This window comes from Pseudoliparis swirei, chromosome 17, assembly GCF_029220125.1.
Source record: "Pseudoliparis swirei isolate HS2019 ecotype Mariana Trench chromosome 17, NWPU_hadal_v1, whole genome shotgun sequence".
In the NCBI taxonomy this organism is placed as follows: domain Eukaryota; kingdom Metazoa; phylum Chordata; class Actinopteri; order Perciformes; family Liparidae; genus Pseudoliparis; species Pseudoliparis swirei.
This window is the reverse complement of record NC_079404.1, coordinates 20786741-20813818: the sequence shown is the minus strand read 5'-3', so window position 1 is coordinate 20813818 and position 27078 is coordinate 20786741. Positions and strand designations below refer to the sequence as shown.

The window sequence follows — 27078 nt, the reverse complement described above, 5'->3', positions numbered from 1 at the left end:
GATTGTTTCCTTCTGTGTGATTGCTGGCCCCGCCCTCATTGTGTCCACCTGTGTCTCGTTCCCCGTTGTCCAATCACCTCCACCTTGCCTGTGTATGTAAACCCTGTTCATCTCATTCCCAGTGTGGCGTCGTACTGTTTGGTCCGCGTTTTTGTCATTCCTGTCTGGTCTGGTCTGTGAATTTTGTAATTAAATAGTTTGTGCAGTAATGTCGGCGTTTGGGTCCTCTCTTTCTGCGACAACCGTGACCACACATGACAGAAGGGATGTGCCGTCTTTGTAGACAATCATTCATAGTGGGTGACATTTTCACAACAAAGATCATTTGCATTTTCCATTTACTTGTGCTATTTTAAAAACAGTGTCGCTTGAAGTTCGCTGCTAATATTTCAAATAAGCAGAGGGAAATTTATTTGTTACCAAAGGTCAACAAAGTAGGGGGGGAAAACGTAAACAGGAAGGCTTTCTTCAATACCACAGCGAAATACACAATTTATAAGGATATATAAAGAAAAAAGGTTGATTTGAAAATGCCTGTAGAGCAATATATGTTATAGTACAAAGATAAGTGCAATCTAATCTTTCGAGTCATAGTTAATGGACTTGAGTAGTATTGACTGGTCGAGTTTTGTGTGTGGTGCATACTAAACAAACAAAAATAGCCAATATGACATGAGAAAAATATATATATTTAATAGAATAGAATATGTAAAGGCATAATATTTGTAGGCTAATATTGTAATTATGGGGATGAACTCGTGAAACAGCAAAATAATACAATGTGATAGTGAAATACGAAGTACCTAAAGTCTAGAAAGCGGGGTTAAGAAGTTAATAAGTATAATTTCTCTTTAAGGAGTAATTCATGAAATGGAAAAAAAGACGAAAGTGAAAAAGAACGTAAGGACACTACGATATTTGAAAGAAAAATTAAGCAAACTGTTAACATATTGTTCTTTCTAAAAGCCTTTAATCACTCCAATCATTTCTCAAAAAGGCTCTCTTTTGTTAAAAACATTTTCCATTAACAGGAATTCATCTTTTTTTCCGCCTCTTCAGATTCCATTTCACGGTGTCCTGAGCTGATGACTTCAAAGGGAAAACTGCTCCTATGAAAAACAACCACTGCGTCATCTTAACGCCAATAAAACATTACCTTTCTGCACAAGTTGCTTTCTCGCCGGTTTTGATATATCAATTTTAATTGTTTTGTTGTCCTCATCATATACAAGCATACGGAAAATGTTTTGCCACGGAGGAAATCAGTTGGAATAACCTGATAAGTTTGAAGCTAACGGAGGAAATGAAGTGTGTTTGCTATTCATCAGCATGGTGGTTATTTTTAGGCCCCGGTGCAGGTTGCATCAGGTTATATCAGATGACACTGGTCTCTATACGGCTGCTTCTGCGGCCGAGTCAAACTCCACAATGAAATCTGTCTTTTCAGCGAGTCAATATTTGCTTATATAGACAATTGGGGGGCGTGGCAGCATGCTGATCGCACATGATTTTGATTCACGAACAAGCGCACAGGGGTAAGAATTACATTGGACTCTTCATCCCGATGGTCATTTTGATGTGTCCTTATTTTGTGCACAAACAAAGAACATGTCTAAGCATAAATCAGTGGATGAGGCACATTGTCCAATTGTATCGACATCCGTACACACTTTGACCCTCCTATGACCTTTGGGGTCAATTTGACTCCGTTCAATGTCTAACGTCTCTAAAGAAATGATTGACATCATGTTTTTTGCTTCATATTTCATGACTTTTCCTATTGTATTGGGGACAACTGGGAAAACATAAAATACACATGATGATATGTTTTCAATGTCCTGTACACAACTTGTACGCATCGGTGTTCTTTGGGGTCAATTTGACCCCAGACTGTTTGTCACTGTGTAAAACATATAAGAACTAGAACGGGCACTCGGTAGAGCGCATACCTTTGCATATCACAAGATTGGGCATTGAATTATGAACATTTTGGCATTAGTTGCATGCCAATTGGATAGAATATGGTAAAAAGAAGATTTTGACCTTTTCATGACCTTGACCTTTGGCCCGATCGATCCCAAAATCTAATCAAATGGTCCCCGGATAATAACCAATCATCCCACCAAATTTCATGCGATTCCCACCCTGGACACTCCCTGTTCGAGTCCCTCCCCTCGGGGAGGAGGCTGCGGTCCATCAGGACAAAGACCACCCGCCACACCAAAAGTTTTTTCCCGTCGGCAGTCGGGCTCATCAATGGAACCCGGGACTGACTGACTGTCACCCCCAGGACTACCACCTCTTCTTCCACCTTCCTCTCTCCTCCTTCTTCCCGCTCCTTCCTCTTCCTCCTCCTCCCTCTTCCTCCCACTCCTCCTCCCTCCTCCTTCTTCTTCCCTCCTGGAGGCCTCCTCCACACACGTCACTTTAACATGCACTTTAACTTGAGGCCTCCTCCACACATGCCACTTTATTTACATGCACTTTAACTTAATCACACGCCACGCGTAACATACACTTTTAACTAAAACACACCACTTGAAGCACACACCCAAACACTTTCACATTATTTGTTGTCTTTCTGTCATGTTGATTGTTGTTTGTTTGTCATGTCCAAATGTTGCACCTTCCGCCAAAAAAAATCCTCGTTTGTGTAAACATTCCTGGCAATAAAACTGTTTCTGATTCTGATTCTGATTTCTGATTTAATACTTTTTGAGTTCTTCGAATAACACGCATACAAATAAATAAATAAATAAATACACGGCGATCAAAACATAACCTTCTGCATTTTCAATGCGAAGGTAAATATCAACTTTTTTATATATTTAAAGGGCTGTTTAGGTAGTCAACAAACAAACATAAAGTACCTCACACTTAAACTCGGGAAACAATATTAATTCTAATAATTTCCTGTAGGTTTTAATTGCTGTGCTCAAAAAAGGGTAAACGATGTTAGTAAATCTGAAGGTAACGGGAGGGTTAAATAAGTAACATCCTCTTAAGTCACAATAAATCCTGTCATTGGTGTGTGTTGCTAGTCCTTCTCTTTGTGTTTTTGTAGAATTCAGTTATTATTTCTGTGTGTATTACCAGATAGATTTCCTCCTTGACGACGGTTACTACACTACCTGTCCACTGAATGATATACGGTGTGTACTCTACAATGACATCAAACTCGTGAGCTCTTGTTTCAGTCTCTCGTGTCATTAGGCCTTCAGTCAGTCGAGGCCGAGGTTTTGAAACTCGTTGAGGCAAAAGCATCAGATCTCGGCACCCAAAAATACAGTGCCGAGCCAGTGTGATAATCCCACACACTGCTTTTCCAGAACGCGATGAATATAGGTTTCTGTGACTGTGACTACATGCCAGCATGCGCATACTCGTTGTATATTTGTGTCTGCCACTTTTTTTTCCTTTTTTTATGAGGCAGCAATTATTCTGACAAGAGGCTCTTTACTCTGCAGGAGTCCTGCATTCAGCTCAGCTTCCCGAAACTGAGAAACTGTTCATTATAGGAGGAAAAGATGCATAACCATGCAAAGATTAGTCAAACCAATGAGTGGCTCAGATATTACAGATGGCTTCCCCTGTTCAGTGAGCTTATGGGAAAAAGAGACAATTCTACCATGTGTGAAATACATCTTACTTATAAATTACAACTTCAAGCGCATGCGTCCTTTAATAGCTGTCCTTACTCTTTGCACACTATCTCCAACCTACTGGTCAACACACATAAATACTCATTATTCTGCCACCAGCAATTAGTTTCAGTTTAATAGTCTGTTGCTAGTAGCAACCAGTACAAGAACAGCTTAAAGCAGTTTATGATTAGTATATCCACCGTTTTGTTAGACCTGTGACCACGCACATATGGACTGGTATATTTTAACCCACTCTGGTTTGGTAATAGTTAGTATGTCCATGGTGATACGCTGTATGTTTATTCTGCAACTCTGTCTCCTAGAAATTGTTTACGTGTGCAACTGCAAATAGGTTTAGAGAGTCACGTCATGCCATCTGAATGATTTTTTTATTATTATAATAAGTAAACATTTTTGATGAATATATCTGTACAATGTCTATCCTGAAAACAAACAAAAGACATGGAGGCTATTCCCTGTCTTCATCCTCTGTGGGAGGTGTGTTTAGCTCGCTGCAAAGCATTTGCACCTTTACAAATAAAGAGGGCAGAGCTATTATAGCTAATGCGTGATAGAAAATAGCACATCTTATTTACTATCATCCACTTCTCACAGGGCATGAAATTAAGCTTGGTTTTGGGAGGATGGAGGTCAGCAAATGGAAATTGAATTGCCTCTCAGTCCGTTACTTTAAAGGTATTGCTCTGGTCCCAAACATCAGGGCCTCTTTACTGCCTCAGACCAGAATTGGCAAGAGACAATTTACTTGATGAAATTGTGAAAAAGCTGGTGGGAAAGTCAATATTGTGGGCAAGATAGCATCTAAAAGCAAGTTTATGAAAAGGTTTTTACTTCCCTTATTGCAGTGTCTCCAACTGAGAATTAACAAAGTCAAATCTGATTGGTCAAGTCTCGCCTGTCGTCGGAAAAGATCTTTAAAAATTGTTTTTTTTTCTTGCTCTTTGAACCCCCCCTCTAAAAACATTTTCGTCTGAGATATATCATTATGTGACTAATGCTTATATATTTTTTTCAGAATGTTATGTCTTTCTGTGTTTGTTTTTGTGTTTTTATGTGTGCGTGTGTTTCCTCTTTCTCATAATCCACAGACAGAAGAGAAACAACAGAGAAGTGAAGGGACGGTCAACAGGAGACAGCGGATGAAGCCTCAGACAGCTGTAATATGCACTGTTTGCACAGCTGTTTCTCCACGCCTCCCCCAGCTGCTTTTAGAGATGCGTTCATGAATTCTAAGTGTAACTAGCACTCTGATAGTTAGTGGTGTCACGGAGCCCAGTTTAACCTTAACCATCACAAAGTTTTACTGCCGGTCACTATCCGATAATGTTACATCTCTGATCACTGTCTGGTTCATCTTCTCCCGTCCTACAGGCAGAAACTAAAATCTGCAAAGCCTGTGGTGAAGACTGTGAAGAGATGGACCAACGAGGCCAAGCTGGAGCTACAGTCCTGCTTTGCCTCCACTGATTGGAGTGTTTTTGAGGCTGCTGCTACAGACCTGGATGAGCTAACTGACACTGTGACATCATATATCAGCTTTTGTGAGGACATGTGTGTGCCGACAAAAACCTTCTGCACATACAACAACAATAAACCCTGGTTCACTGCAAGACTCAGGCAGCTTCGCCGGGCTAAAGAGGAGGCCTACAGAGGTGGGGACAGGATGCTGTACAACCAGGCCAGAAACACACTGACGAGGGAGATCAAGGTAGCTAAGAAGAGCTACACTGAAAAGCTGGAAAAAAAGTTTTCAGCCAACGACCCCTCGTCAGTTTGGAGAGGCCTGGAAGTACTCACCAACTACAAGAGACCATCCCCCCCCACTGAGGACAATCACCGACTGGCTGACGACCTGAATGTCTTCTATTGTAGGTTCGACAAGCCCACTTCCACCCCGCCCAACTGCTCCATCATCGAACAATCACCTCCACTCTCTGCCTCACCTCTCCCATCCAACCCCCCACCGGCACTGAGGATCTGCGAAGAGGATGTGAGTCGGCTCTTTCAGAGGCAGAAGATCAGGAAGGCTCCGGGCCCAGACGGCGTGTCCCCCTCCTGCCTGAAAGTCTGTGCTGACCAGCTGTCGCCCATCTTCACGGAGATCTTCAACCGATCACTGGAGCTGTGTGAAGTCCCTTCCTGCTTCAAGCGCTCCTTGATCATCCCGGTGCCCAAGAAATCCTCCATCACAGGATTAAATGACTACAGACCCATCGCCCTGACGTCTGTGGTCATGAAGTCCTTTGAGAGGCTGGTGTTGACCCACCTGAAGGACGTCACAGGGCCCCTGCTGGACCCCCTGCAGTTTGCCTACCGTGCAAACAGGTCGGTGGATGACGCAATAAATATGGGACTGCACCATTTACTGCAACACCTCGACTCCCCAGGGACATATGCAAGGGTTCTGTTTGTGGACTTCAGCTCTGCATTCAACACGATCATCCCGGAGGTTCTACAACCCAAACTCTCCCAGCTCGCCGTGCCAGCCCCCACCTGCCGGTGGATCACAAACTTCCTGACAGACAGGACGCAGCAGGTGAGGCTGGGAAAAACCACATCCAGCACCCAGACCATAAGCACTGGCGCCCCCCAGGGATGTGTGCTCTCCACTGCTCTTCTCCCTCTACACCAACGACTGCACCTCAGAGGACCCGTCTGTTAAGCTCTTGAAGTTCGCAGACGACACAACGGTCATCGGCCTCATCAGGAACGGTGACGAGTCTGCGTACAGACGGGAGGTTGAACGGCTGGTCCTCTGGTGTGGACAGAACCACCTGGAGCTGAACAAGCTCAAGACTGTGGAGATGACAGTGGACTTCAGGAGGAGCCCCCCAACACTATCCCCGCTCACCATACAAAATAGCACTGTTCCTGCGGTGGAGACCTTCAAGTTTCTGGGATCCACAATCTCCCGGGACCTGAAGTGGGCCTCCAACATTAACACCATCCGCAAAAAGGCCCAGCAGAGGCTATACTTTCTGCACCAGCTCAGGAAGTTCAACCTGCCTCAGGAGCTGCTGATCCTTTTTTACTCCGCCATCATCCAGTCTGTCCTCTGCTCTTCCATCACTGTGTGGTTTGGATCGGCCACCAAACAGGACAGAGTCAGACTACAGCGGATCGTCAGGTCTGCAGAAAGAACCATTGGTTCCAGCCTCCCCTCCATTCTGGACTTGTACACCGCCAGAGTCAGGAAGCGGGCAGGAAAGATCACTGCAGACCCTTCACACCCTGGACACAAGCTGTTCCAACTCCTGCCCTCTGGTAGGCGCTACAGAGCACTGTACGCCAAAACCACCAGACACAGAAATAGCTTCTTTACACTGGCCGTCACCATGATGAACAATTAATCAGACTCTTCCATCTGCACTATCTGCACTTTTTGACTACTGTCTTTAATGTCTTTTTTATATTTATCCCGCTTATTGTATATTGTGTGTGTGTGTGTATAAGTACAGAAGAGCAAAGTGAAACCGGAGTCAAATTCCATGTATGTGCAAACCTACATGGCCATTAAAGCTGATTCTATTCTATTCATTGCAAACAACTAATCTGTGTTTAAATGAACAGGAAAAATGTTCCATTCAGTGACATCATGATGCGTTTAGGCTCTGTTCGGTGAAAACGAGTATTGAGCGAAGGTCAATTATAATGTTATCACGAGGTGTAATCTCGTCAAATGTAGTGTTGGTAAGAAGTTTTCACGATGAATTGTGACCTCTTTGTATTAAGCAGCTCATAATAAATGATTAAAACTACGAACAACAACAAATATATGATATCAAAATACAATATTTTATTTCCTTAACATTTAAATTGTGTGCCTTTCTGAAGAAAAAACCACTAAAATAGCATTTGAAATTATTTTTGGGATGTATAAATATATATTTACTTCCTTTTTTATTTTTTACTTATATGATCTGTGATCCAAACATATGACATCAAAATACAATATTTTATTTCCTTAACATTTGAATTGTGTGCCTTTCTGAAAAAAAACACTAAAATAGCATTTGAAATTATTTTTGGGATGTATAAATATATATTTACTTCCTTTTCATTTTGTACTCATCTGATCTGTGATCCGATCTGTGACTCTGGTCCGTATTTCGATGGCACCGTTGGGATTTTCTGGAAGCAATAGGTCGAGCGATTTGCTTTCATCGATTAGCCCGTTCTCATTATCAAACTCATTAGGTTTCGCGAGCCTGCAGTGGACGAGGATGGACAGCTGCTCGACAAACCAACGTTTATACAGATCGGTGTGCTGCGTGTTCGCTAAACGTTTTGATAGATTGCTGGTGTTACTAACTTTTGAGGGTTTTATTGCATTTGTGAGTTCTCAGCACATCTACTGGACTGAAATGTAGCCACACTTTTGATCTTTTTCTTCTTTCTGCCGTGATGTGCGTCTCACGCTGTGAGACACAGTGTGTCAGTGACCGTGTTTACATGCATTCGAATAACTGGCTTAGTCGGACTGAAATAGAATGATCCGTTTCATGTAAACACCTTTGTTCGACTATGTGCGGTCCGACTACGATCCGATTAACACCCCTGGATAACTCGATCCGATCCGGTTGATAATTCGACGATCGCGGCATGTAACGGTGAATTGGATTAGGAACTGGACTTTGCGTCTTTGCGCATGCTTGAGATCCCGCCACCCTCCTCCCTCCCTCCCTCCCATGTCGTGACCCGGAAGTCGAAAGAGTCGAAAGAGACGATAATGTCACTACTAACATCATGCAAGAATAGTAGAGGGATGTAGCTTCGCCTTGCTCTCTGTTCGCCATCTTTCTCGAAATGTTGATGTTGTTGTTGTTGGTTGTTGTTGGTAGTGGTGAAGAGGTCAAGCGGAAATGGCTGTATCACCACGAGTTGTAATGAAAACAGCGCCGCCTATCGTATCAGATATGACATGCTTTCGGCCAATGATTCGAATTACTCACTGCCATGTATATTGGGATAACAGCAGATCCCCCAAAAGATAGCATAGTCCGACTAAAGCAAGATTCGAATTATACCATCATGTAAACGCACTGACTGTGTGTGTGTGTGTGTGTGTAGGAGTAAAGCACGACTCCGCCCTCGTGCATAGAGAGAGAGAGGGGAGAGAAACAAACGACAATCAACCCTTCTTAAAAGGTAAAGGTCAGTCACACCTCTCTCAGATTCGCTCAACAAATAGTGAATAATTGCAACATCGTATGCATCCTTGAGCTATCGGAGCTTTACACTGGGAAAATCAAACTAAACTCCACATTCAAATCCGTCACAAGCGTCTTGTTTCACACTTTATTAACTTTAATTATTGACGTGTTCTACATTGTGTGTGAAACAGCTCCCTTACAGAATACATTTTCCATAGATGAATCGACAAGAAGAGTCCATGAAACAGCCAAAGGTCTGACTCATACTTGCCCCTGTTTCGTTTATGGAGGATTATCTTTCATCTTCTTCCCATGCATCATCTTTCAAAGATCACTATAAGTATCTGTGAACACTTATCATTTCAGGTGTCTTATATCTGGATCAAATCACATAGACATATTAGGCATTTCAATTGACAGCGTGCCACATTAATGCACCTCTGATGGCCAGATCATAAATATGATTGCAATTCATATTTTCCGACACTTTTTCCGCTTTTAAATCTGTCGGAAATACCAAAAACCTAATATCTTCTGCACGTTAGCAGGCGTTAGGTACGACCCGGGGAAGAACCCTGTAGAGTCTACTTGTAGTTACACGCGGACAGACGGATGCTTCAGCACCTTAAGCAAGACGATCTAAGTCAATCTTGAATTCCGAGCACGTTTAGCTTTCTCATGATCAGATTGCAGATTCAATCTGCCGAGGATTCATTAAAAGCATTTAGGGGGATCTAATAGCAGGCAGTTTAATATCATTTTGATAACTATGTTTTCTTTATTGGATAATCACCTGAAAAACGAGAATTGTTGTGTTTTCTTCCGAATGAGCCGTGTGTATCTACGTACGGAGCTGGTCCTCTTCACCAAGCCAGACGCCATGTTTCTATCATCGCCCACAACAGACCGACCAAACACTGGCTCTCGGCAATTTCCCGTTGTTGCATCGGTCACTGTAGTTCTCCTACATTCAGTTTTTTCAATTCAACTCAGTATATTTTGTCTCGCCCATTTTCATAAATTACAAATTTGTCTCAGAGTGCTTTACAATCCGTACACATAGACATCCCTGCCCCAAAACCTCACATCGGAGTAGGAAAAACTCCCAAACAACCCTTCAGGGGGGAAAAAAGGGAAGAACCCTTCAGGAGAGCAACAGAGGAGGATCCCTTTCCAGGATGGACAAAACAATAGATGTCATGTGTACAGAAGGACAGATTTAGAGTTAAAACACATTCAATGAATATGACAGAGTGTATGAATAGATGGTAGTCGGCATATTCCACGATGGAGACCTCCACGATCCATCAGGCAGATGGAGTTAGAGAGGAGGAGTGGGCGGAGTCTCAAAAGTGGGCGGAGTCTCAACAGGGAAATGGCATAGTTGGTAGTCGGCATATTCCACGATCCAGACCTCCACGATCCATCAGGCAGATGGAGGTAGAGAGGAGGAGTGGGCGGAGTCTCAGTAGGGCCATAGCATAGTTGGTAGTAGGCATGCTTGGCATATTGGAGTAATTATGAATCCCACTGCATTTCATGACAGTACCTGCCCTGTGTTGATGGTTGATGTAGCGACCATTGATTCACATTAGGCATTGACCTCGAGAGTGGTCAGGATAGCTAAGGAAAAATGGTCACAGAGCAGGACCTGAACAAATCAGTTCATAGTCACGGACACCCGGCGCTTGAATACTACACAGGGTCGGTCCCGCCAAGAAAAGCAGTGGGATTCAGTCTCACGCCACACAGGAAAGGTTTCAGTGGGTTGCGATCTGCAACCTCACCACTATGCCGCGAAACAATACACTGCACCTTTAAGCGACGATCTGTAAATATTGTAAATGATTCCAGACCAGAAGCACCTGATTCACAGTCCTGCTAAGAGCAGCCATGGTCCCTCACTGATACTGGGCTACAACTTCGCTGGCGACTAACAGCTTGTGAAACAGGAAGAAAGTCCTCAGTTACCCTGATTTTACCCGGAGAAAAATAAAATGTGTATTCCTATTAGCCAGTCCATATTGTCACATGAAGCAAAACAAGCAGTGGCTTAAAGCTACACCTGTGGGATGTTCTTTTGACTGACTGACTGTGTTGAATATTACTCCTGTCTGAGTTTGCCTCTCTGGGTGTTTTAACCTTTCAAGTCGTCGAAAAAACCGCTGAAGAGACTTTAGCTGCCGGATCACACGTGCGCTTCAACTGAAAATCAGGACAACAGCAGCAGCAGGGACCCTCAGTCTCACACACACACACACACACACACGGTAGCAATATTTAACACAGGCACTTACATAGAAACGCACATACACATTAAGATGCCTTCATCCTACAAAAACAAGCTACATTGTCAAATTGTTAAAAGAAGATGTATTTCTGTTGTAGGAGTCCAATTATGGAATAATGTTGAAATGGATGTAAGAATGGTGACCTCCTTTTTGGTTTTCAAGGGAATTATTTATAAAACAATTGTTGAGAGTTATAAATGTAATTAAAAACGTATTAATATGGAAGATGTATGTGGTAGTATATATAAATATATATATTTTTTTGTTTATTGTTGTTTTTTTGTTGTTGTTTTTTTTTCTTCATTATTTTATATTAATTTTCTGATTTATTTTTATTTCAATTTAGGATAGGAATTTATAAGCATTTTTTGCTTCTACCTATACCTTATCAGTCTTTCTCTTTTGTATATTATATAGGATAATATTGTATTGTATTTAATTTGATTGACTGAATAAAATACACAAACAAATAAACAAAAACAAGTCAAAGATACAGACAGGAAAACCTCAACTTCAAACAGCTGGGTGGGGGCTTCCCTGCCACCATCACCATTTTCTCACCACATTTATTGCTGCACTCTGGCAACAGTGTTACCATGGCAGCCGTGGAAACAGAGACGATTTATCTCCCACTCTGTGCCACTGGAATTTTATTTCCAAAGCCATTCTTTCTGTCTTTTTCTCTCTGTCCCCGTTCCAGCATTTTCTTTGCTTTTTCAATAAGAACCTTTACAATATGGAACATGGAACGTATCACCCCTGAAGCTCTGCACACATCTGCACTTGTGACGGAAACGAAACGATTGTGCCTCGACTCTTTGCAACACACAAATTATCTGAAATATTACAGACATGTCAGACAAAGCAAATAAGACACTTGTGAGTTTTGTGTTTCTAACAGTCGTTAGTATTTTCTCTTGCTTTGTTCGATTTTTAGATGTGTTTTCTCAGTTTGTCAAATTGGTCGTCTGGATTCCGACATGTTACATTTGCATGTTTAATCTTTCGATGCATTTGCATGTGCGTCAGCCTCTCATTTCCCAGCAGCAGAATAGATGATTCCTCTGTGCTTCTTGTTCAAAATACAATCACTAGCTTTCCTGATTCCAAGAGCTCCTACAGCCCGGCCCTGGCTATATTTAATTGGTCCTTTCCTTTTATAATCTCAATTTGCAAAGTCTATCTCTGATGTCATTTGGCAATTTACATAACATTACAATGTGTACCATCTTCAGCAAAAGAGGCACTTGTCTCACTCAACACATAGGGGAAGTGCACCTGCCACTAGATGCGACCGTTTCAAGTTATTTATTATCATATGCACAACAATGAGAGGAGCAGCTGTTTGCATTAACATATTAAATCTCAGGCTTCTTTAAACAATGCTCAAAAAATAAGTAGAAGAGGAAAATGCCACAAGTTAAAAATGTTTGAAGGATGCATATAAAGGATCTACGAAAACAATCTAGCAAAATAGAAATGAGTCAATATATATAGAACTAGAATGGGCACTCGGTAGAGAGCATACCTTCGCATATCACAAGATTGGGCATTGAATTATGAAAATGTTGGCATTAGTTGCATGCCAATTGGATAGAAATTGACTGTGCTATGGTAAAAAGAAGATGTTGACCTTTTCATGACCTTGACCATGACCTTTGACCCGATCGATCCCAAAATCTAATCAAATGGTCTCCGGATAATAACCAATCATCCCACCAAATTTCATGCAATTCAAGAAGATTTTGACCTTTTTCATGACCTTGACCTTTGACCCGATCGATCCCAAAATCTAATCAAATGGTCCCCGGATAATAACCAATCATCCCACCAAATTTCATGCGATTCGGTTTAAGACTTTTTGAGTTATGCGAGTAACACGCATACAAATAAATACACGGCGATCAAAACATAACCTTCCGCATTTTCAATGCGAAGGTAAATATGGAATGAAATAAAAACAATATAGTTCAATTATGCGATACAAGGCAGCAAGTGTTCTCCAGGTTTTCCTCAATTTTGAATGTATTTTTTTTCCATATATCAGGAATGTGTCATAAAGTTTCACATTTAAAAAGATTACGACACAACCCGACGCTAACGTTTTGGATTGCAGAAACACTGACTGTTGTTTTCTCTACGTACTGTCACTTTTGTCATTACTTTTGAGCACCGCCAAATAACGTAGCCGGCTCGTCGTAGATGCGGATCGCTAGAATGAGGCCGCCAGGCTGCAAGGAAACATGGCCAGCTGATTAAATACAGACAGCGTATTCTCAGCTTATCACATTTTCTGCATGAAAAGAGGCCAACGGCTGCAAAGTGTTTCAGCAGACTAATGCTTATGCTTGCATTATATCAAAAGCAAAATAATGCTGTATGCTAGAATGTTAAGTGCGGGTTATCTGTCAGCTAACGGTTTACTGAAAGTGCTAATTTTTGGTTTCTAAAAGCTCAAGAGTAATGCCTTTTGTTCGGAGGTTGCTTTTATATTCTGCTCTCACTTGATATTAATCGCACTGACATTTTATTTTATAAAATGCTGCCGCTTTTCTCCGCTGGCTTGGTTTCCTGAGCCATATTCAACACGAGAGCTGTCCTTAAGAGTGAGAGGAGGCCGAGACGAGTTCACTGATGTTGAGGGATCGCACTGATGGGTCAAAGAAAGGCTGGAGGGCTACAAGGTAAAGTGCAGAAACAATGTTTTCTAAATAGTATGCATTCCTTTACTTTGAGGGTTCAAGGGTAGGGAACTAAGAGGGCACACTGACAGCAATGCAATCAACATGTTTTATTATACACAGAGTCCCCAGCGAAAGCCAACATTCTCTGCCAGTCATAATGTTTAACTTACTGCCTGGTGCTCCAAGGAGTCATACCTGTTACTTACTAGATCTGTCAAAACAAGTTCACTGTGAACCGGGCGATTTCGGAGACTGAGCAGACGTCGTCTACGACGCGCACGCTCACGCGTTTACACATATCGCCACGCACTTTTTTTCCTTCCCTCAGATTGATTAGAAAGACGACTGTTCGCTCAATCCCCAGCGGAAGGAAGGGGTTTTTAAGCAGCCGAGCTATCATTCTGTCTCAAGGGCCGTTCTCAGAAGTCCCCGCAACAAAGCTCTTGCCGCAGCTTAATTTTCTTTCTGTGATACCGTGATACAAAGGGCTATTTTTAATTTGTTCCCTTGCCTGGAAACCAATTCAATTCCATGTCCATGCATACGCTCATACATATACATCCGCCATCATCAATGCATTTTGGTTCTTTAACCCTCCTGTTACCTTCACATTTACTAACATATTTTACCCTCTGGGTCAATTTGACCCCAGCAATTAAAACCTCCAGAAAATTATTAGAATTAATATTGTTTCCCAAGTTTAAGTGTGAGGTACTTTATGTTTGTTTTTTGACGACCTAAATAGCCCTTTAAATATATAAAAAAGTTGATATTTCTTATGTTTGACACAGTGAAAAACAGCCTGGGGTCAAATGGACCCCAAAGAACACCGACGTTAAACATTGAATGGGGTCAAGTTGACCCTAAAGGTAACAGGAGGGTGAAATAAAAAATTAAATAAAATATATATTTTTTTCTTTTTTAACTCGCACACGCACGCACACACACACATATACACATGCATTTTTCTTTCTTTATTATAATTATTTAATTTTTTCTTTGTTTTCTTTGTTTCTTTTTTCTTTGTTTTCAACACTCTGACTTTATGATATTGTGTCCACTGTTTTGTCATCCGCACTGTTTCGTCGTCCTCTAGGTGTTGTGTCTATGTATTGTCTTTTGTCTTATAATTAAAAAAATTAAAAAATTTAAATAAAATAAAAAAATTATACAACAGGCTTTTTTTTAGTAACATGTGTGTGTGTGTGTGAGTGAGTGAGCGAGTGAGTGAGTGAGTGAGTGAGTGAGTGTGTGTGTGTGTGTGTGTGTGTGTGAGTGTGTGTGGATATTGATGCCCAAGCACTGGGCCTGTGCTAGCTGTCAGGTGCTGTCTACACGGGGTTTGAAGGTGCTTACAAACGCTCCTAACATTAAGTAGAGGTGAAGATAACAGGAATGAATGCAAGAGGGCCGACTTCGATTAAACCACATTTCAAGTGGTGTGTCCACCCCCAACACAGGATCCTAGCGAGCCACAATGGACACACCAATATGCTGTTACCAGGTGGTGGTTATTTCAGACCAGGCTGTGGAAAAAAAATAAAGACGACAAGCAAACAAGAATTTAACTCCTGGTTGAACAGCTTTTATTACTCTTTATTCATGAGTGCATGTTGCAAAGTCCCACTCCTGATGCACCCCTCATGAACATAAAGGCCTTAATCCTAAATAGAAGATGCAGTCATGGCTTGGACAGCTGCCAACTATATAAATGAGGAGATTATAATTGAAAAATAATAGGAATCATCATAGAAAGGAAAGGTCGATTGGAGATACATATTTGATAAGCATTATATAATCTGTATGCATGAACTGTTTGGCATTAATATGGATCTAATACATTTACACAATAGACAAAGTACATCAGTGATTTCCAACCTTTCAAGTGTGATGCAACCCTCCATCAACCGCCAGTCAATGTAATTTAAACTGGATGTTTCTAAATACCGTCAATTATATAACATTTACATTTTTAAGTAGACCTAGAAATGTTAATGTTTAGTCTCTTTTTCCAGTAGATTTGGCCACATTTGAGTGACAGAAACCAAATAATTATATCATTCTGTTATTTATTCAGACTTCTCTGCACACCTGTGGTGTTACTGTATGGCCGTGCACCAATTTATAATGCTATTTGTGTCTTCTAAACACAAATATAAATATATGTGGATATAAACAGTATCTTTGCGATCGAGTTTGGCTGCAGGAACCCACCGGGGAACACGTGACTGCAATACATTGTCAAAATATAGGAAAGAACAACACTATCTACTAATATAATGAAGTAATACTCATTCATATTGTCTGTACTAATTCCAGTAATAGGATATTTTACAATTAATAGGGATGATTTGTACTCAGTTGTACATTTATGGATCATTCAGGATTCACAACGATAATATATAAGCCACAAATAAAGTCGCATGACAGGGATGGCGTGCCAGTGTAAAAACTGGCCAACCAATATTGGGACATTGAACATCATGAAAATATATACTTGTAAAACCTGACTGCACTATATAACCATCGCTTTGTATGTGTGCGTATGTGTGTGTGTGTGTGTGTGTGTGTGTGTGCCTGAGAGAGAGAGTAACTAACAATCTCTGTCACTCAAAGTGAGACTTATGTGTGAAAGGAGTGTGACATGTGTGTGTGTGTGTGTGTGTGTGTGTGTGTGTACTGTTACAGTAAACGCGATGGTTAGAGCTGAATAGGGTGTCCTGGCACGCTGCCAACCATCTCATCTGGATCCTCCTTTAAATGCTCAAAGTACTTCTTCGCGTGACTTACGACGTTGTTTTTTTTATCCCGAAGGTAAAATGTAGTCACACGTTTAAGTATTTGTGTACATGTGCAACTGAAAGCTCTGCTGAGTTTATGCATGTCCGAGACGGCTTTACCACCACTATCATTAAGACGGAGCACACTGATAATCAGTCTCACTGATTAAATTAGTAGTGACTGGCAGTGACCTCATCCTCTCAGAGAGGACGAGTCCAAAAACCATGTCAGGATTCACAACAACTCGCTTGGAGCTCCTGTGTGTGTGTGTGACATAATCTGCGATCAAATTTATTAGATCCATAATATCATGTATTTCTTCATTTTCTGTTTTATTTGCGAGTAATAAAAAAGACTATATTTGAATGTGAAGATTAATAATTTTCTGTGAAAAGAAGTCTCTTTTTTTTGGACAGATTTTGAGATGTGGTTGCAAGCTAGAGATAAAAGCCAATTCTTAGGGGGTAAAAATTTATATATTCATAGTGTATAATGTTTTCACCACCTCGACAGATTCTGAATATATAGAGGAAGTAGACGGTGACAGCTTGTTGGCAAATTTAGATGAAACTGTAGAGCCTGCAGAGTAAAGTTCACTCGTGTTTGACCATATTTAATGTAGTTAAATCTTAAATAATCTAAATAATAAATCAATCTGCAAAGTAATCTACAACTATGTCCGTAATTGGTTTTTTGATTACGTCATTTTTTAATCACAAATGCCAGAAAGAAAGTACAGGTAGTTACAACTTCTCCTCAGTGCTCATTGTAAAATAAATAGTTTGGTTTTTGACTGTTAGTTGTAAAACAAATAATAGTTTTAAAGAGTTTTGAAGATTGTTACAGCCATTGTTGTCTATGTTCTAAAATTGAATGTACCAAATTATTGAGAAAAATAAGTAAGTAAAGAATGAAAAAGACTATATTTGAATGTGAAAATTAATAATTTACTGTGAAAAGAAGTCTTTTTTTTTTTACAGATCTTGAGATGTGGTTGCAAGCTAGAGATAAAAGCCAATTCTTAGGGGGTACAAATGAATATATTCATAGTGTATAATGTTTTCACCACCTCTACAGATTCTGAATATATAGAGGAAGTAGACGGTGACGGCTTGTTGGCAAATTTAGATGAAACTGTAGAGCCTGCAGAGTAAAGTTCACTCGTGTTTGACCATATTTAATGTAGTTAAATCTTAAATAATTGAAATAATTAATCAATCTGCAAAGTAATCTACAACTATGTCCGTAATTGGTTATTTGATTACGTCATTTTTTAATCACAAATGCCAGAAAGAAAGTACAGGTAGTTACAACTTCTCCTGAGTGCTCATTGTAAACTAAATAGTTTGGTTTTTGACTGTTAGTTGTAAAATAATAATAGTTTTAAAGAAGTATGAAGATGTCCCTGTGGGCTGTAGAAAATTGTTACAGCCATTGTTGTCTATGTTCTAAAATTGAATATACCAAATTATTGAGAAAAATAAGTAAGTAAAGAAAATGGTTGCTATTTGCCAAGTTAATGATTTTGAAGTTTGCTAATATAATCTTGGATTCTACAGTTAAAGCGTTCTCAAAAGAAAAGCCTGAGCCACGACAACAAAATAAAAGTATTGCTTTGCTGCGGTTGCCATGTGTCCCAGTGAAGCTCACTGCAGTGCACAGATGAATTGCATTCTGTTATGCCATCTCAGTCTTCATGAAGAAGTGACATTTTCCTGCTATAAAAGAATATTTTCTAGCAAAAGGCCAGTGTCTGTCACTCTGCAGACAAAAAGATACACATTTAGTTCTGCTTCCCTTGAGGTGAGACCCTCATTGTGTTGTCACAGCTGTCCTGTATTTGCCAGCGCTCTATTTTGTCTCTCACTCCCACTCCTTTTTTAGTCTTTAATCTTCAGCCGGCATCTTCCAAATTGTTATCGTGTGAAAATGATCTGACATGCGTTTAATGGCACGGGGAACATTTTTCTCTCAGTCTGTGTGTACATTCCACCTCATTTATCAAGACTGGCAGATACGAAGCCCAAATGTGTCCACAACTCTGCACGTAAGTGTGTATCCTGAAACGAAACGTAGCATTTTGATTGGTGGAGCTTGTTGGGGACAATGCGCGACTCAAGTCAGGTTTTACTTTACAGGATCCATTTCTCTTGGGAGAGTCCAAGCAAGTTCTCATGCATGAAAATCCCCTAAAGGCTGTAAAGGAGGAAATATATTTGTCAGAACCTTCAGGGATTTGAATAATGTGCAAGAATTAATACAAATTCAATCAATCTTCGTATTACTTTGGAGATCTTACAACATTGTCTTATTCTTATCATATAACTGGACGAACAAGTTCACATTTTTCCACAGAGTGGTAGAATACAAAGTTTTTTGAAAAAAATTATAACATTTAAACATATTGATTTGTGTGTGTTTTGCTTCTGTCTGTATGTCATTCTAATTGAATAGACTATATCCGTAATTTTTCATGATAGTCGTTCTACTATAAATACTGGCACTGCTTTTTATTCATAACATTGTGATTTGATAAACAACTTCCAAAGAATTGAAAATAAAGTGGGTGACAGACGATCAATCCCAGGGAATATTTTGTCTGCTATCATTGTCGTCACGGTCATGTTATTCCAATTCTGCAAGTGCAAATTGATTTGGAAAGCCAGCAGACACACACTCGCTGTGATGAATTTCCAAAATCCAGTTTTAAATCAGTAACTTTCTTGATGTTCTGAAATAGATAAAAACCAAATGATGGATGGAGGATTCCAGGACAGACGCAATGACAAATCCAAAACTCCATGGTATGCTTTGGAAAATGGTTAGCACTAATTTAAAGTTAATGGGCTAAAAATGGTGATGGTACGGCAATTTCAGATTAAAAGCACCTGGATTACAACAGTTCAAGCTCAATTTACTGTTGCAGGAATGAATCAAGTCATGTTTTCGTGTAACCTTGAACACATGTCTTACCACAGAATTTAGCACACTGCACCACAATTGAAACAAAAGAATCATAATGTAAAAAATAAAACAATTTCGCATACAAATTCTCTAAATTATTATACCACATAATGGCTTTTTATTGATTCTGTGAGTGGAGACAGCCTCCAATAATCTCTTCTTTATCACAGTTGGCAATAATGTCGTTTTATTTTGAGTTTTCTTTGCAGTTAAAGTCATCTAAATTCTACTGAGATCTAAGTATGCATGCATATGACTGAAGAAACCACGCAATGTATATAAAAATTACAGTGAAGATATAGCCTCCGACAGGGCTGCAACATGCAGATACAATTAAGTTCGCTGATTGGAAGCTCATCCCTCGTGCACACTCAATAGGTAGTTGCATGATTTCCATTGGATGCCCTCACTTCTAATATCCTCTCCCACGGCTGAATTCCTCGGTACACTCTTGTGTAAAGAGATCCATTAAAACCAAGACAACCGCCCCCGAGACACGACCACTGAACCTGTTCGACTGTAAACAGACGTCTGCCTGTGTAGACAATTACATCATTTGTTCCATGCAGAGTTTTTTTATTTCGCCGCCACATCGCCAGCAAAGCGCCGACGTACACTTCTAAAGATCACGAGAGGAAGTCGATGCCAGTGGGCCGGCGGCAGGCAAAAGAATTTACAAAAATGAAATAGACAAGACGCGCTGCCGCCTGCAGGAAGGGGAATATTTGATCCCTCGAGAGCTGGCTCATCTCCCCGTTGGGCACCTGTTGCCATAGCAACGGGAGCCAGGAGTTTCCCCTCAGGTTGGCTGCTCAGCGGTCGGGGACCATTGGGCACGAGAGGGGTCAGGAAGGGGGAGCGCGACCTCGCTGCCGCCACCGTCAACCTCGGTTTCCTCGACTCGCGCTGCTTCGCCTTCGTCCATACGGGCCCGGGGGACCTCGACTGCCCTTCGTGCAATCTTTCATACCCAGGTCACCCTCAAAAACTATTATTTACCGGGTAAATTGTGATCCATCACAGTTATGACACCATAAGTGCCAACTGGACACCTGATTTGAGCTGCATTTATCTGCACGGAAACACTTTCTCCCATGACACCTTATCTCACCTTTTTTGTCCATTTAATATTCTCTCCAAAAACATTTTCCCAGCTATTCCCTATTTCCTGCCTGACATATAAACACACATATTTCATCCTGACACACTGTATTTCAACAGGCTCCGTCTCAAATGTGCGTAGTCCACCATCTGTCCTGTCCTTTCTCAGACCCCGTTTACACGATGGGAAAACGCATATATTTTCATGCGTTTTGGCCTTTCATTTACACAAAAACGGAGGTTTTATCACGGAAAACGATCATTTCTAAAAACTCCGGCCAAAGTGGAGATTTCTGAAAACTCCGTTTTTGTGTTTGCGTGTGAACTAGGTCAAACGGAGTTTTAGGTTGTCAAACGTCACAGTATGAGACTAAAAATGCTTCACGTCATGTGAGCGTCCGATGTTTACACTTAGTTTGCTTAGGTGTGCCCGAGTTATTTCCTCCTTGACACGAGGATACTCCTCGGAGGTCTCGGACGGGTACTGTTCTAAGAACAATGCCAACATATCCCTATATTTAGTTTGGCATGATTCCCAATCCACATTATCGAGTGCTTTATTTGCCTTATAATCTAAGGCAACTCGAAGCAGCAGCTCCACTTCGCTGTCTGTCCATACAAATGAACCTCGCGCCATATTTACTCTCGAAAGGACAAGGAAGTTGGTCGTGTTTTTCGTAGTTGTTGTTGGTTTTGAGAATTCTGATTGGTTTGCATGTCTTCATCCTTCTCGTTACACTGCCGACTACAGGTTTGGCATAGTTATGATGGCGCCCGGGGGCGTATTTATGCGGGTTCATATAAACAGAAACTTTTTTGAAAACGACCTTGTGTGTACAACGTTATTTTTGAAAACGGAGGGCCAGAAATATTCGTTTCTGTAAATACCCGGCTATGTGTAAATGTGGCCTCAGTCTCCTCTCCTCACTCCACTCGGCTGACTATTCAAAATCGCCGGTCTGATAGACCACCTACTCACCCGATGTGTGTCCTTCATAAGAAGCTTTCAACGCACGAAAGAGTCGACCTTGACACGCGACCGAGGAACAACTCTATCTGTGCGTGACTGTTTGATCCTCCTCTTTGTGTCAGCGCTGATCTATTCCAGGCAGAAAGAGCCTTAACGCGCCACACCAAGGGAGCAGATTTTTTTTGCGGACCGGAGTGTTTTAGTGTGTACAGGTTGACTCGATCTGTCACACGGGGGAACCCGTGGACATTCGACACAGGATGATGTGAGCACTTTGGATGTGTTTCCAGGTGTCTGTGGAGACTCACTCTTGACGGTGGCGGTCCTGGTGCAGTTGTAGAGAATAGCGAGCTCTCCAAACACTTTTCCTGGCCCCATGGTGCAGAGCTTCAGGCTCTCCTTCGTCACCTCCACCTTCCCATCTGAAACATGCAAGGAAATACAGGTGAGCCATTACACATCATGCTTTCGATATTGCACATTCCCCTTTTTTACCTCCCAGTTACCCAAGTTACGAGAGTCCTCTGCTACATTCAATATTCGGTGATGAAATGTAGTGGATGACAGGCTTTTGGTTCATTCTTGAGGGCAATCAGCCAGTGGCATTGACTCACTGGGCTGGAACAAAATAAGATTATTTTTGCAATGGGGAGTTTCCAAGGGCGACTGGCCTCCCATCAAGCCTGTGCGGGGTTAGGGTTATCCATGTGTGAAAAGCTTAACACTCCTTCACTCACAGACACAGTGTGGTGCTCCTTACGGTGAGGACTTGTTCAAACACACACAACGACGGCTCTAAATCAGGGGTCAGGAACCTTTTTGCCATAAAAGCCAAATATCTCTAAATATATTTCATTGAGAGCCATATAGTATTTTGAACGTATAATTTTAATGTGACTTCTGGTGCTGCATGATGCTACGGGGGGGGGGGGACTTTTTCTTTGCTCCGCCCTGATGCGCGCACAGACAAGAGCCGAGAAGTGTTAACGCGACACGTAGAGACAGAAGTGACATGCTGCTGGTTAGATACGATCAATAACATACGGCTGTTTAGTTTAATAAAAGAACAAAGACGTGCTCTTTAAGAAAAGGGACCTTAAATTACTTCCGCTGTAATCTGGCGCGATAGAGAAAATTACAGGGGGGCAGGCGGAGGTTTTTTTTTCCCAACTCAAAATTGTCTGGGAGCCATATGCAGTCACCAGAAGAGCCATATATGGCTCGCGACCCCTGCTCTAAATTATAACTACTTATTATTCTCAGATTTTTTTTGCAAACAAAAGCCATGTAAAAAAAAAACAAATACACACATTAAAGCTGGAATCATGCTGCTGCAGAGATACACAGAAACGTATTGGAGAACCTACGCAGAGAAGAATGTTATCGGTAACCGGAGGTCAAAGAGGAGCCGACCTGCACACCTGTAGGATCTCAGCTAGCTGACACTTTGGTCCTGTTACTGCGTTTTTTTAATTTGGTGTTACGCAATGCAGAGCGTCGGATTCTTAAGTTCTTCATCGCACGTCATATCGTTGCTCTTCTCGTCAACGTCCCGTCGGTTTATGTTTATAAATCCAAATTCCTTCGTTTAGATTTTCTTGGATGAAGCAGCTATTTTCCACCTTTACCAGAGGGAAAGTATATCGCACATTTTCCTCACATTGCGGTTTGCTAAACCATGACACGGCTTCCTAGTAGGTACGGTATGTACTTTGCCCTGCCAATCTTTACAAGCGTAAAAGAAACAGCTTCCCCTGCTTGAAAGCATCGCTTTTGTGTCCCAGCTTCCTGCAGCGCTGCCATTTCCACTCGAGGGGGGAAATGGCTGGAAATCAAACAAGATGGGATGTCTCACCATTCAGCGTTCTAACAATGTGCATCTTTCTTTATTATCAACTCAAGAGCTTTCTTGACTAGATTAAAAAAACCTCTCGCAGTTTAGTTTGGCTCATATTCACCGGAATGCTTTCATAAACTGTATGCGAAACATCCATTATATTCACGTGTTGTGATTGTGAATCTAATAAAGGACAGCTGCGGGTGCGATGCTTTTGTGGTTTGTTTCTCGGTGCATGAAGAAAAAATCAGACAATAGATTTTAATATCTTAAATGTGTCATTCTATTTGTCACTCCACTCAAACAAACTCATGTTTCTGCATTCATGAGCACGAAATAGACAACTTCCTGTGCACATTGGGATTTCTCGCTGGAAAAAAAGGGAATGCTGGTTCACAAGAGCAAAAACGTGTCATAAATCAAGTATGGCAGAATTAATAACTAATGTCAATCAAGCTTGGCAAAGTCAATAATGACTGTTATTATTGAGCTTATTATTGAATCAAAGAGCAAAACAAACACGTTCCAAACTAATCGATGGACTGTGAGGGATATAGAGACGTAATATTTCAAAAATCAGGCACATCTTGTCTCAAAAAGATGCAGAAAAATTGGTTCACGCGTTCGTTACTTCGAGACTGGATTACTGCAACTCCTTATTATCAGGCTGCTCTAATAAATCTCTTAGGTCCCTCCAGTTGATCCAGAATGCTGCAGCTCGTGTTCTCACTAAAACTAAGAAAAGAGATCACATCACTCCTGCACTAGCTGCTCTGCACTGGCTCCCAGTAAAATCAAGAATCACTTTTAAAATTCTTCTCTTAACCTACAAAGTCTTGATTGGTGATGCTCCATCATATCTTAAGGAGCTTGTCGTACCATATTGCCCCACTAGAGAGCTACGCTCACTAAATGCGGGACTACTTGTAGTTCCTAGAGTCTTAAAAAGTAGAATGGGAGCCAGAGCCTTTTGTTATCAAGCTCCTCTTTTATGGAACCAGCTTCCAATTTCAGTCCGGAGGCAGACACAGTCACCTCGTTTAAGAGTAGACTTAAGACCTTCCTCTTTGACAGAGCTTATAGTTAGGGCTGAATCAGGTTTGCCCTGGTCCAGCCCCTTGATATGCTGCTATAGGCTTATAGCTGCCGGGGGACGTTTTAGGATGCACTGAGTACCTATCTCCTCTTTTTTCTCTCCTTAAGGATGAATTTTCATCTCTCAATCACACCTTACTAACTCTGCTTTCTCCCCGGAGTCCTTTTGACTTCACGTCTCATGGGGTCATCGGACCCTATGAGACGGCATAGATCCTATCTGCCTGATGGATCGTCTGGGTCGTGGAATCCCTGCTCATGACTACGCCACTGTCCTGTTGAGACTCCGCCCACTGTTGAGACTCCGCCCTCCTCCTCCCACCGCCATCTGCCTGATGGATCGTGGAGGTCTCCATCGTGGAATATGCCTACTATGAACTATTCATACACTCTGTCATATTCATTGAATGTATTTTAACTCTAAATCTGTCCTTCTGTACACATTACATCTATTGCATCTGTCCATCCTGGAGAGGGATCCTCCTCTGTTGCTCTCCTCCAGGTTTCTTCCCTTTTTTTTCCCCCTGAAGGGTTATTTGGGAGTTTTTCCTGGTCCGATGTGAGGTTTTGGGGCAGGGATGTCTATGTGTACAGATTGTAAAGCACTCCGAGACAAATTTGTAATTTGTGAAATTGGGCTATACAAATAAACTGAATTGAATTGAATTGAGATGATGATTTGAGTCGTCACCTCCTAAAGCCCCTGAGCCCATATTAAAATGTCTTAAACCTTGGTATAACAGATAATTGTATTGCCAATATTTTCAGTTTGAAAGCTGTAAAGAAAGATAAAACCCTGTGTGTTTTTTTCTTCAGCTAACCGGGTGTAGAAGAAGGTTCATACTGATTTATGTGTGAGGGAGGAGACTGTCCACACTCAAAAAAACGATTCAAGCCCTTCTTCGAGGTGACACATTTAAATATTGTTTGATACATTTAAATAAATCAATTACAAAAATAGATATTTATATTTAATCGGTGTAACACAAAATGTATGAATACTTTCATTTATTAGATTTATTTAGGTTAGATGGTGTGCATATCAACTCAAAATAAATGTGTTTCATTGGGGACTACCCTTTTGCGCATGCGCCAGCTGAAAATGAGTTGTTTGCATGAGGTGAAGACACTTTCAGAGCTGCACAGTGGTGTAGTGGCTAGCACTGTTGCCTCACAGCCACAGTGTCGTGGGTTCAATTCCCTGTCGGGGTGTTCCTTCTGTGTAGAGTTTGCATATTTTGTTAGTTAGTTAGTTTATATTTTGAGTTGGACAAACACAAATTAATTTAATTTAATGAATATTGTTATTTTATTTTAGATGTATTTGATACAAATGAGTTGGACTAACTTAATTACATTTTATTGCACTGATGTGCTAAATTTGAGTTGGAGTTGCATATAATTATTGGATGGAAAACCTGCCAACAATTTAATTGAGTTCATCCAATGAGTCATTTCTTTGAGTGCATCAACAATTATTACCCCTTTTTGAAGTGACTATTAAGCCTTGCCATATGACAATAAGCAAAAATGATTGGCTTTGAAGAAACAAAGTAAGTCTCTGTAATGTACACTGATGTTCAAAAGAATCAAATGTGTTTCTAAATAATATGATTTCATATGAAGGGTTTGTAAAGAAAGACACGAACGACAGAAAAAGATCCTTCTGAAACTGTCGAATTAGATTAGAAGAAAACGACATTCATTGGTAAAAGAAACTGGAGCTTAGCGTTATATATTATGTGCAGAATGAAATAAGAACTAGTCCAGTGTCAAGTGCACAATTAAGCCAATACAAATCTGGATAATAAGCAGATGGGGTGTTTTTAAGATTAGTGTTGAGTTAGAACTGAAGATATCAGCTGCACATACTAGACTGACATATCACAGTTTAGACTTGTTGTTGTTGTTGTTGTGTATTTTATTCAGTCAATCAAATCAAATATTATTCTATCTAATATACAAAAGAGAAAGACTGAAAAGGTATAGGAAGAAGCAAAAAATGCTTATAAATTCCTATCCTAAATTAAAATCAAATACATCAGAAAATTAATATAAAATAAAGAAAAGCTGAGGGCCCAAAGATAAATTGCTACCCAACATATTAGAGCCCAAACACAACACTATATGGTTCAATAATGATCCAGAGTTACTGGTATGTTTCTGGACTGGAACATGAATGAGGAAAAAATGGTTGTAACAACATATTCTCCAAACATCTTTGGGAGATTGACAAACAGTAAGTTGTAATACTTTCTAATAAATTCTTTTCAACCAAAACTATTTCCAATTGAAATAATACAATACTGTATTATATTATCATTGAAGGAAAGAAGACACAAATCAAGCGACACAAACCGTTGCAGTGTATTTATGTATCAATACAGATAATGGCTGTCCTTGTCACAAAGGACACAAGACACAGAAATTCATTAAGTGCAACGAAGGGCGGTCTGAGGGTTAAATAACAGGCGCGTCTTGTGGAGGGGTTCATGTAAGGACAAAGAAATCCTTACACAAGGGAGCAGGAATGTAAT

The 27078-nt window shown here is 40.8% G+C and overlaps 1 protein-coding gene across 2 annotated transcripts in view; it reads right to left on the bottom strand.

Annotated features, from left to right (window-relative positions):
• The window catches only part of LOC130206965 (cGMP-dependent protein kinase 1), a 115009-nt gene that overhangs the window by 51431 nt on the left and 36500 nt on the right, over positions 1-27078 (bottom strand). For both annotated transcript variants that reach the window (XM_056435269.1, XM_056435268.1), the window contains exon 3: positions 21918-22031. In XM_056435269.1, coding sequence (XP_056291244.1) covers positions 21918-22031 — 114 coding nt within the window. The remainder of the gene's footprint in view (positions 1-21917; positions 22032-27078) is intronic.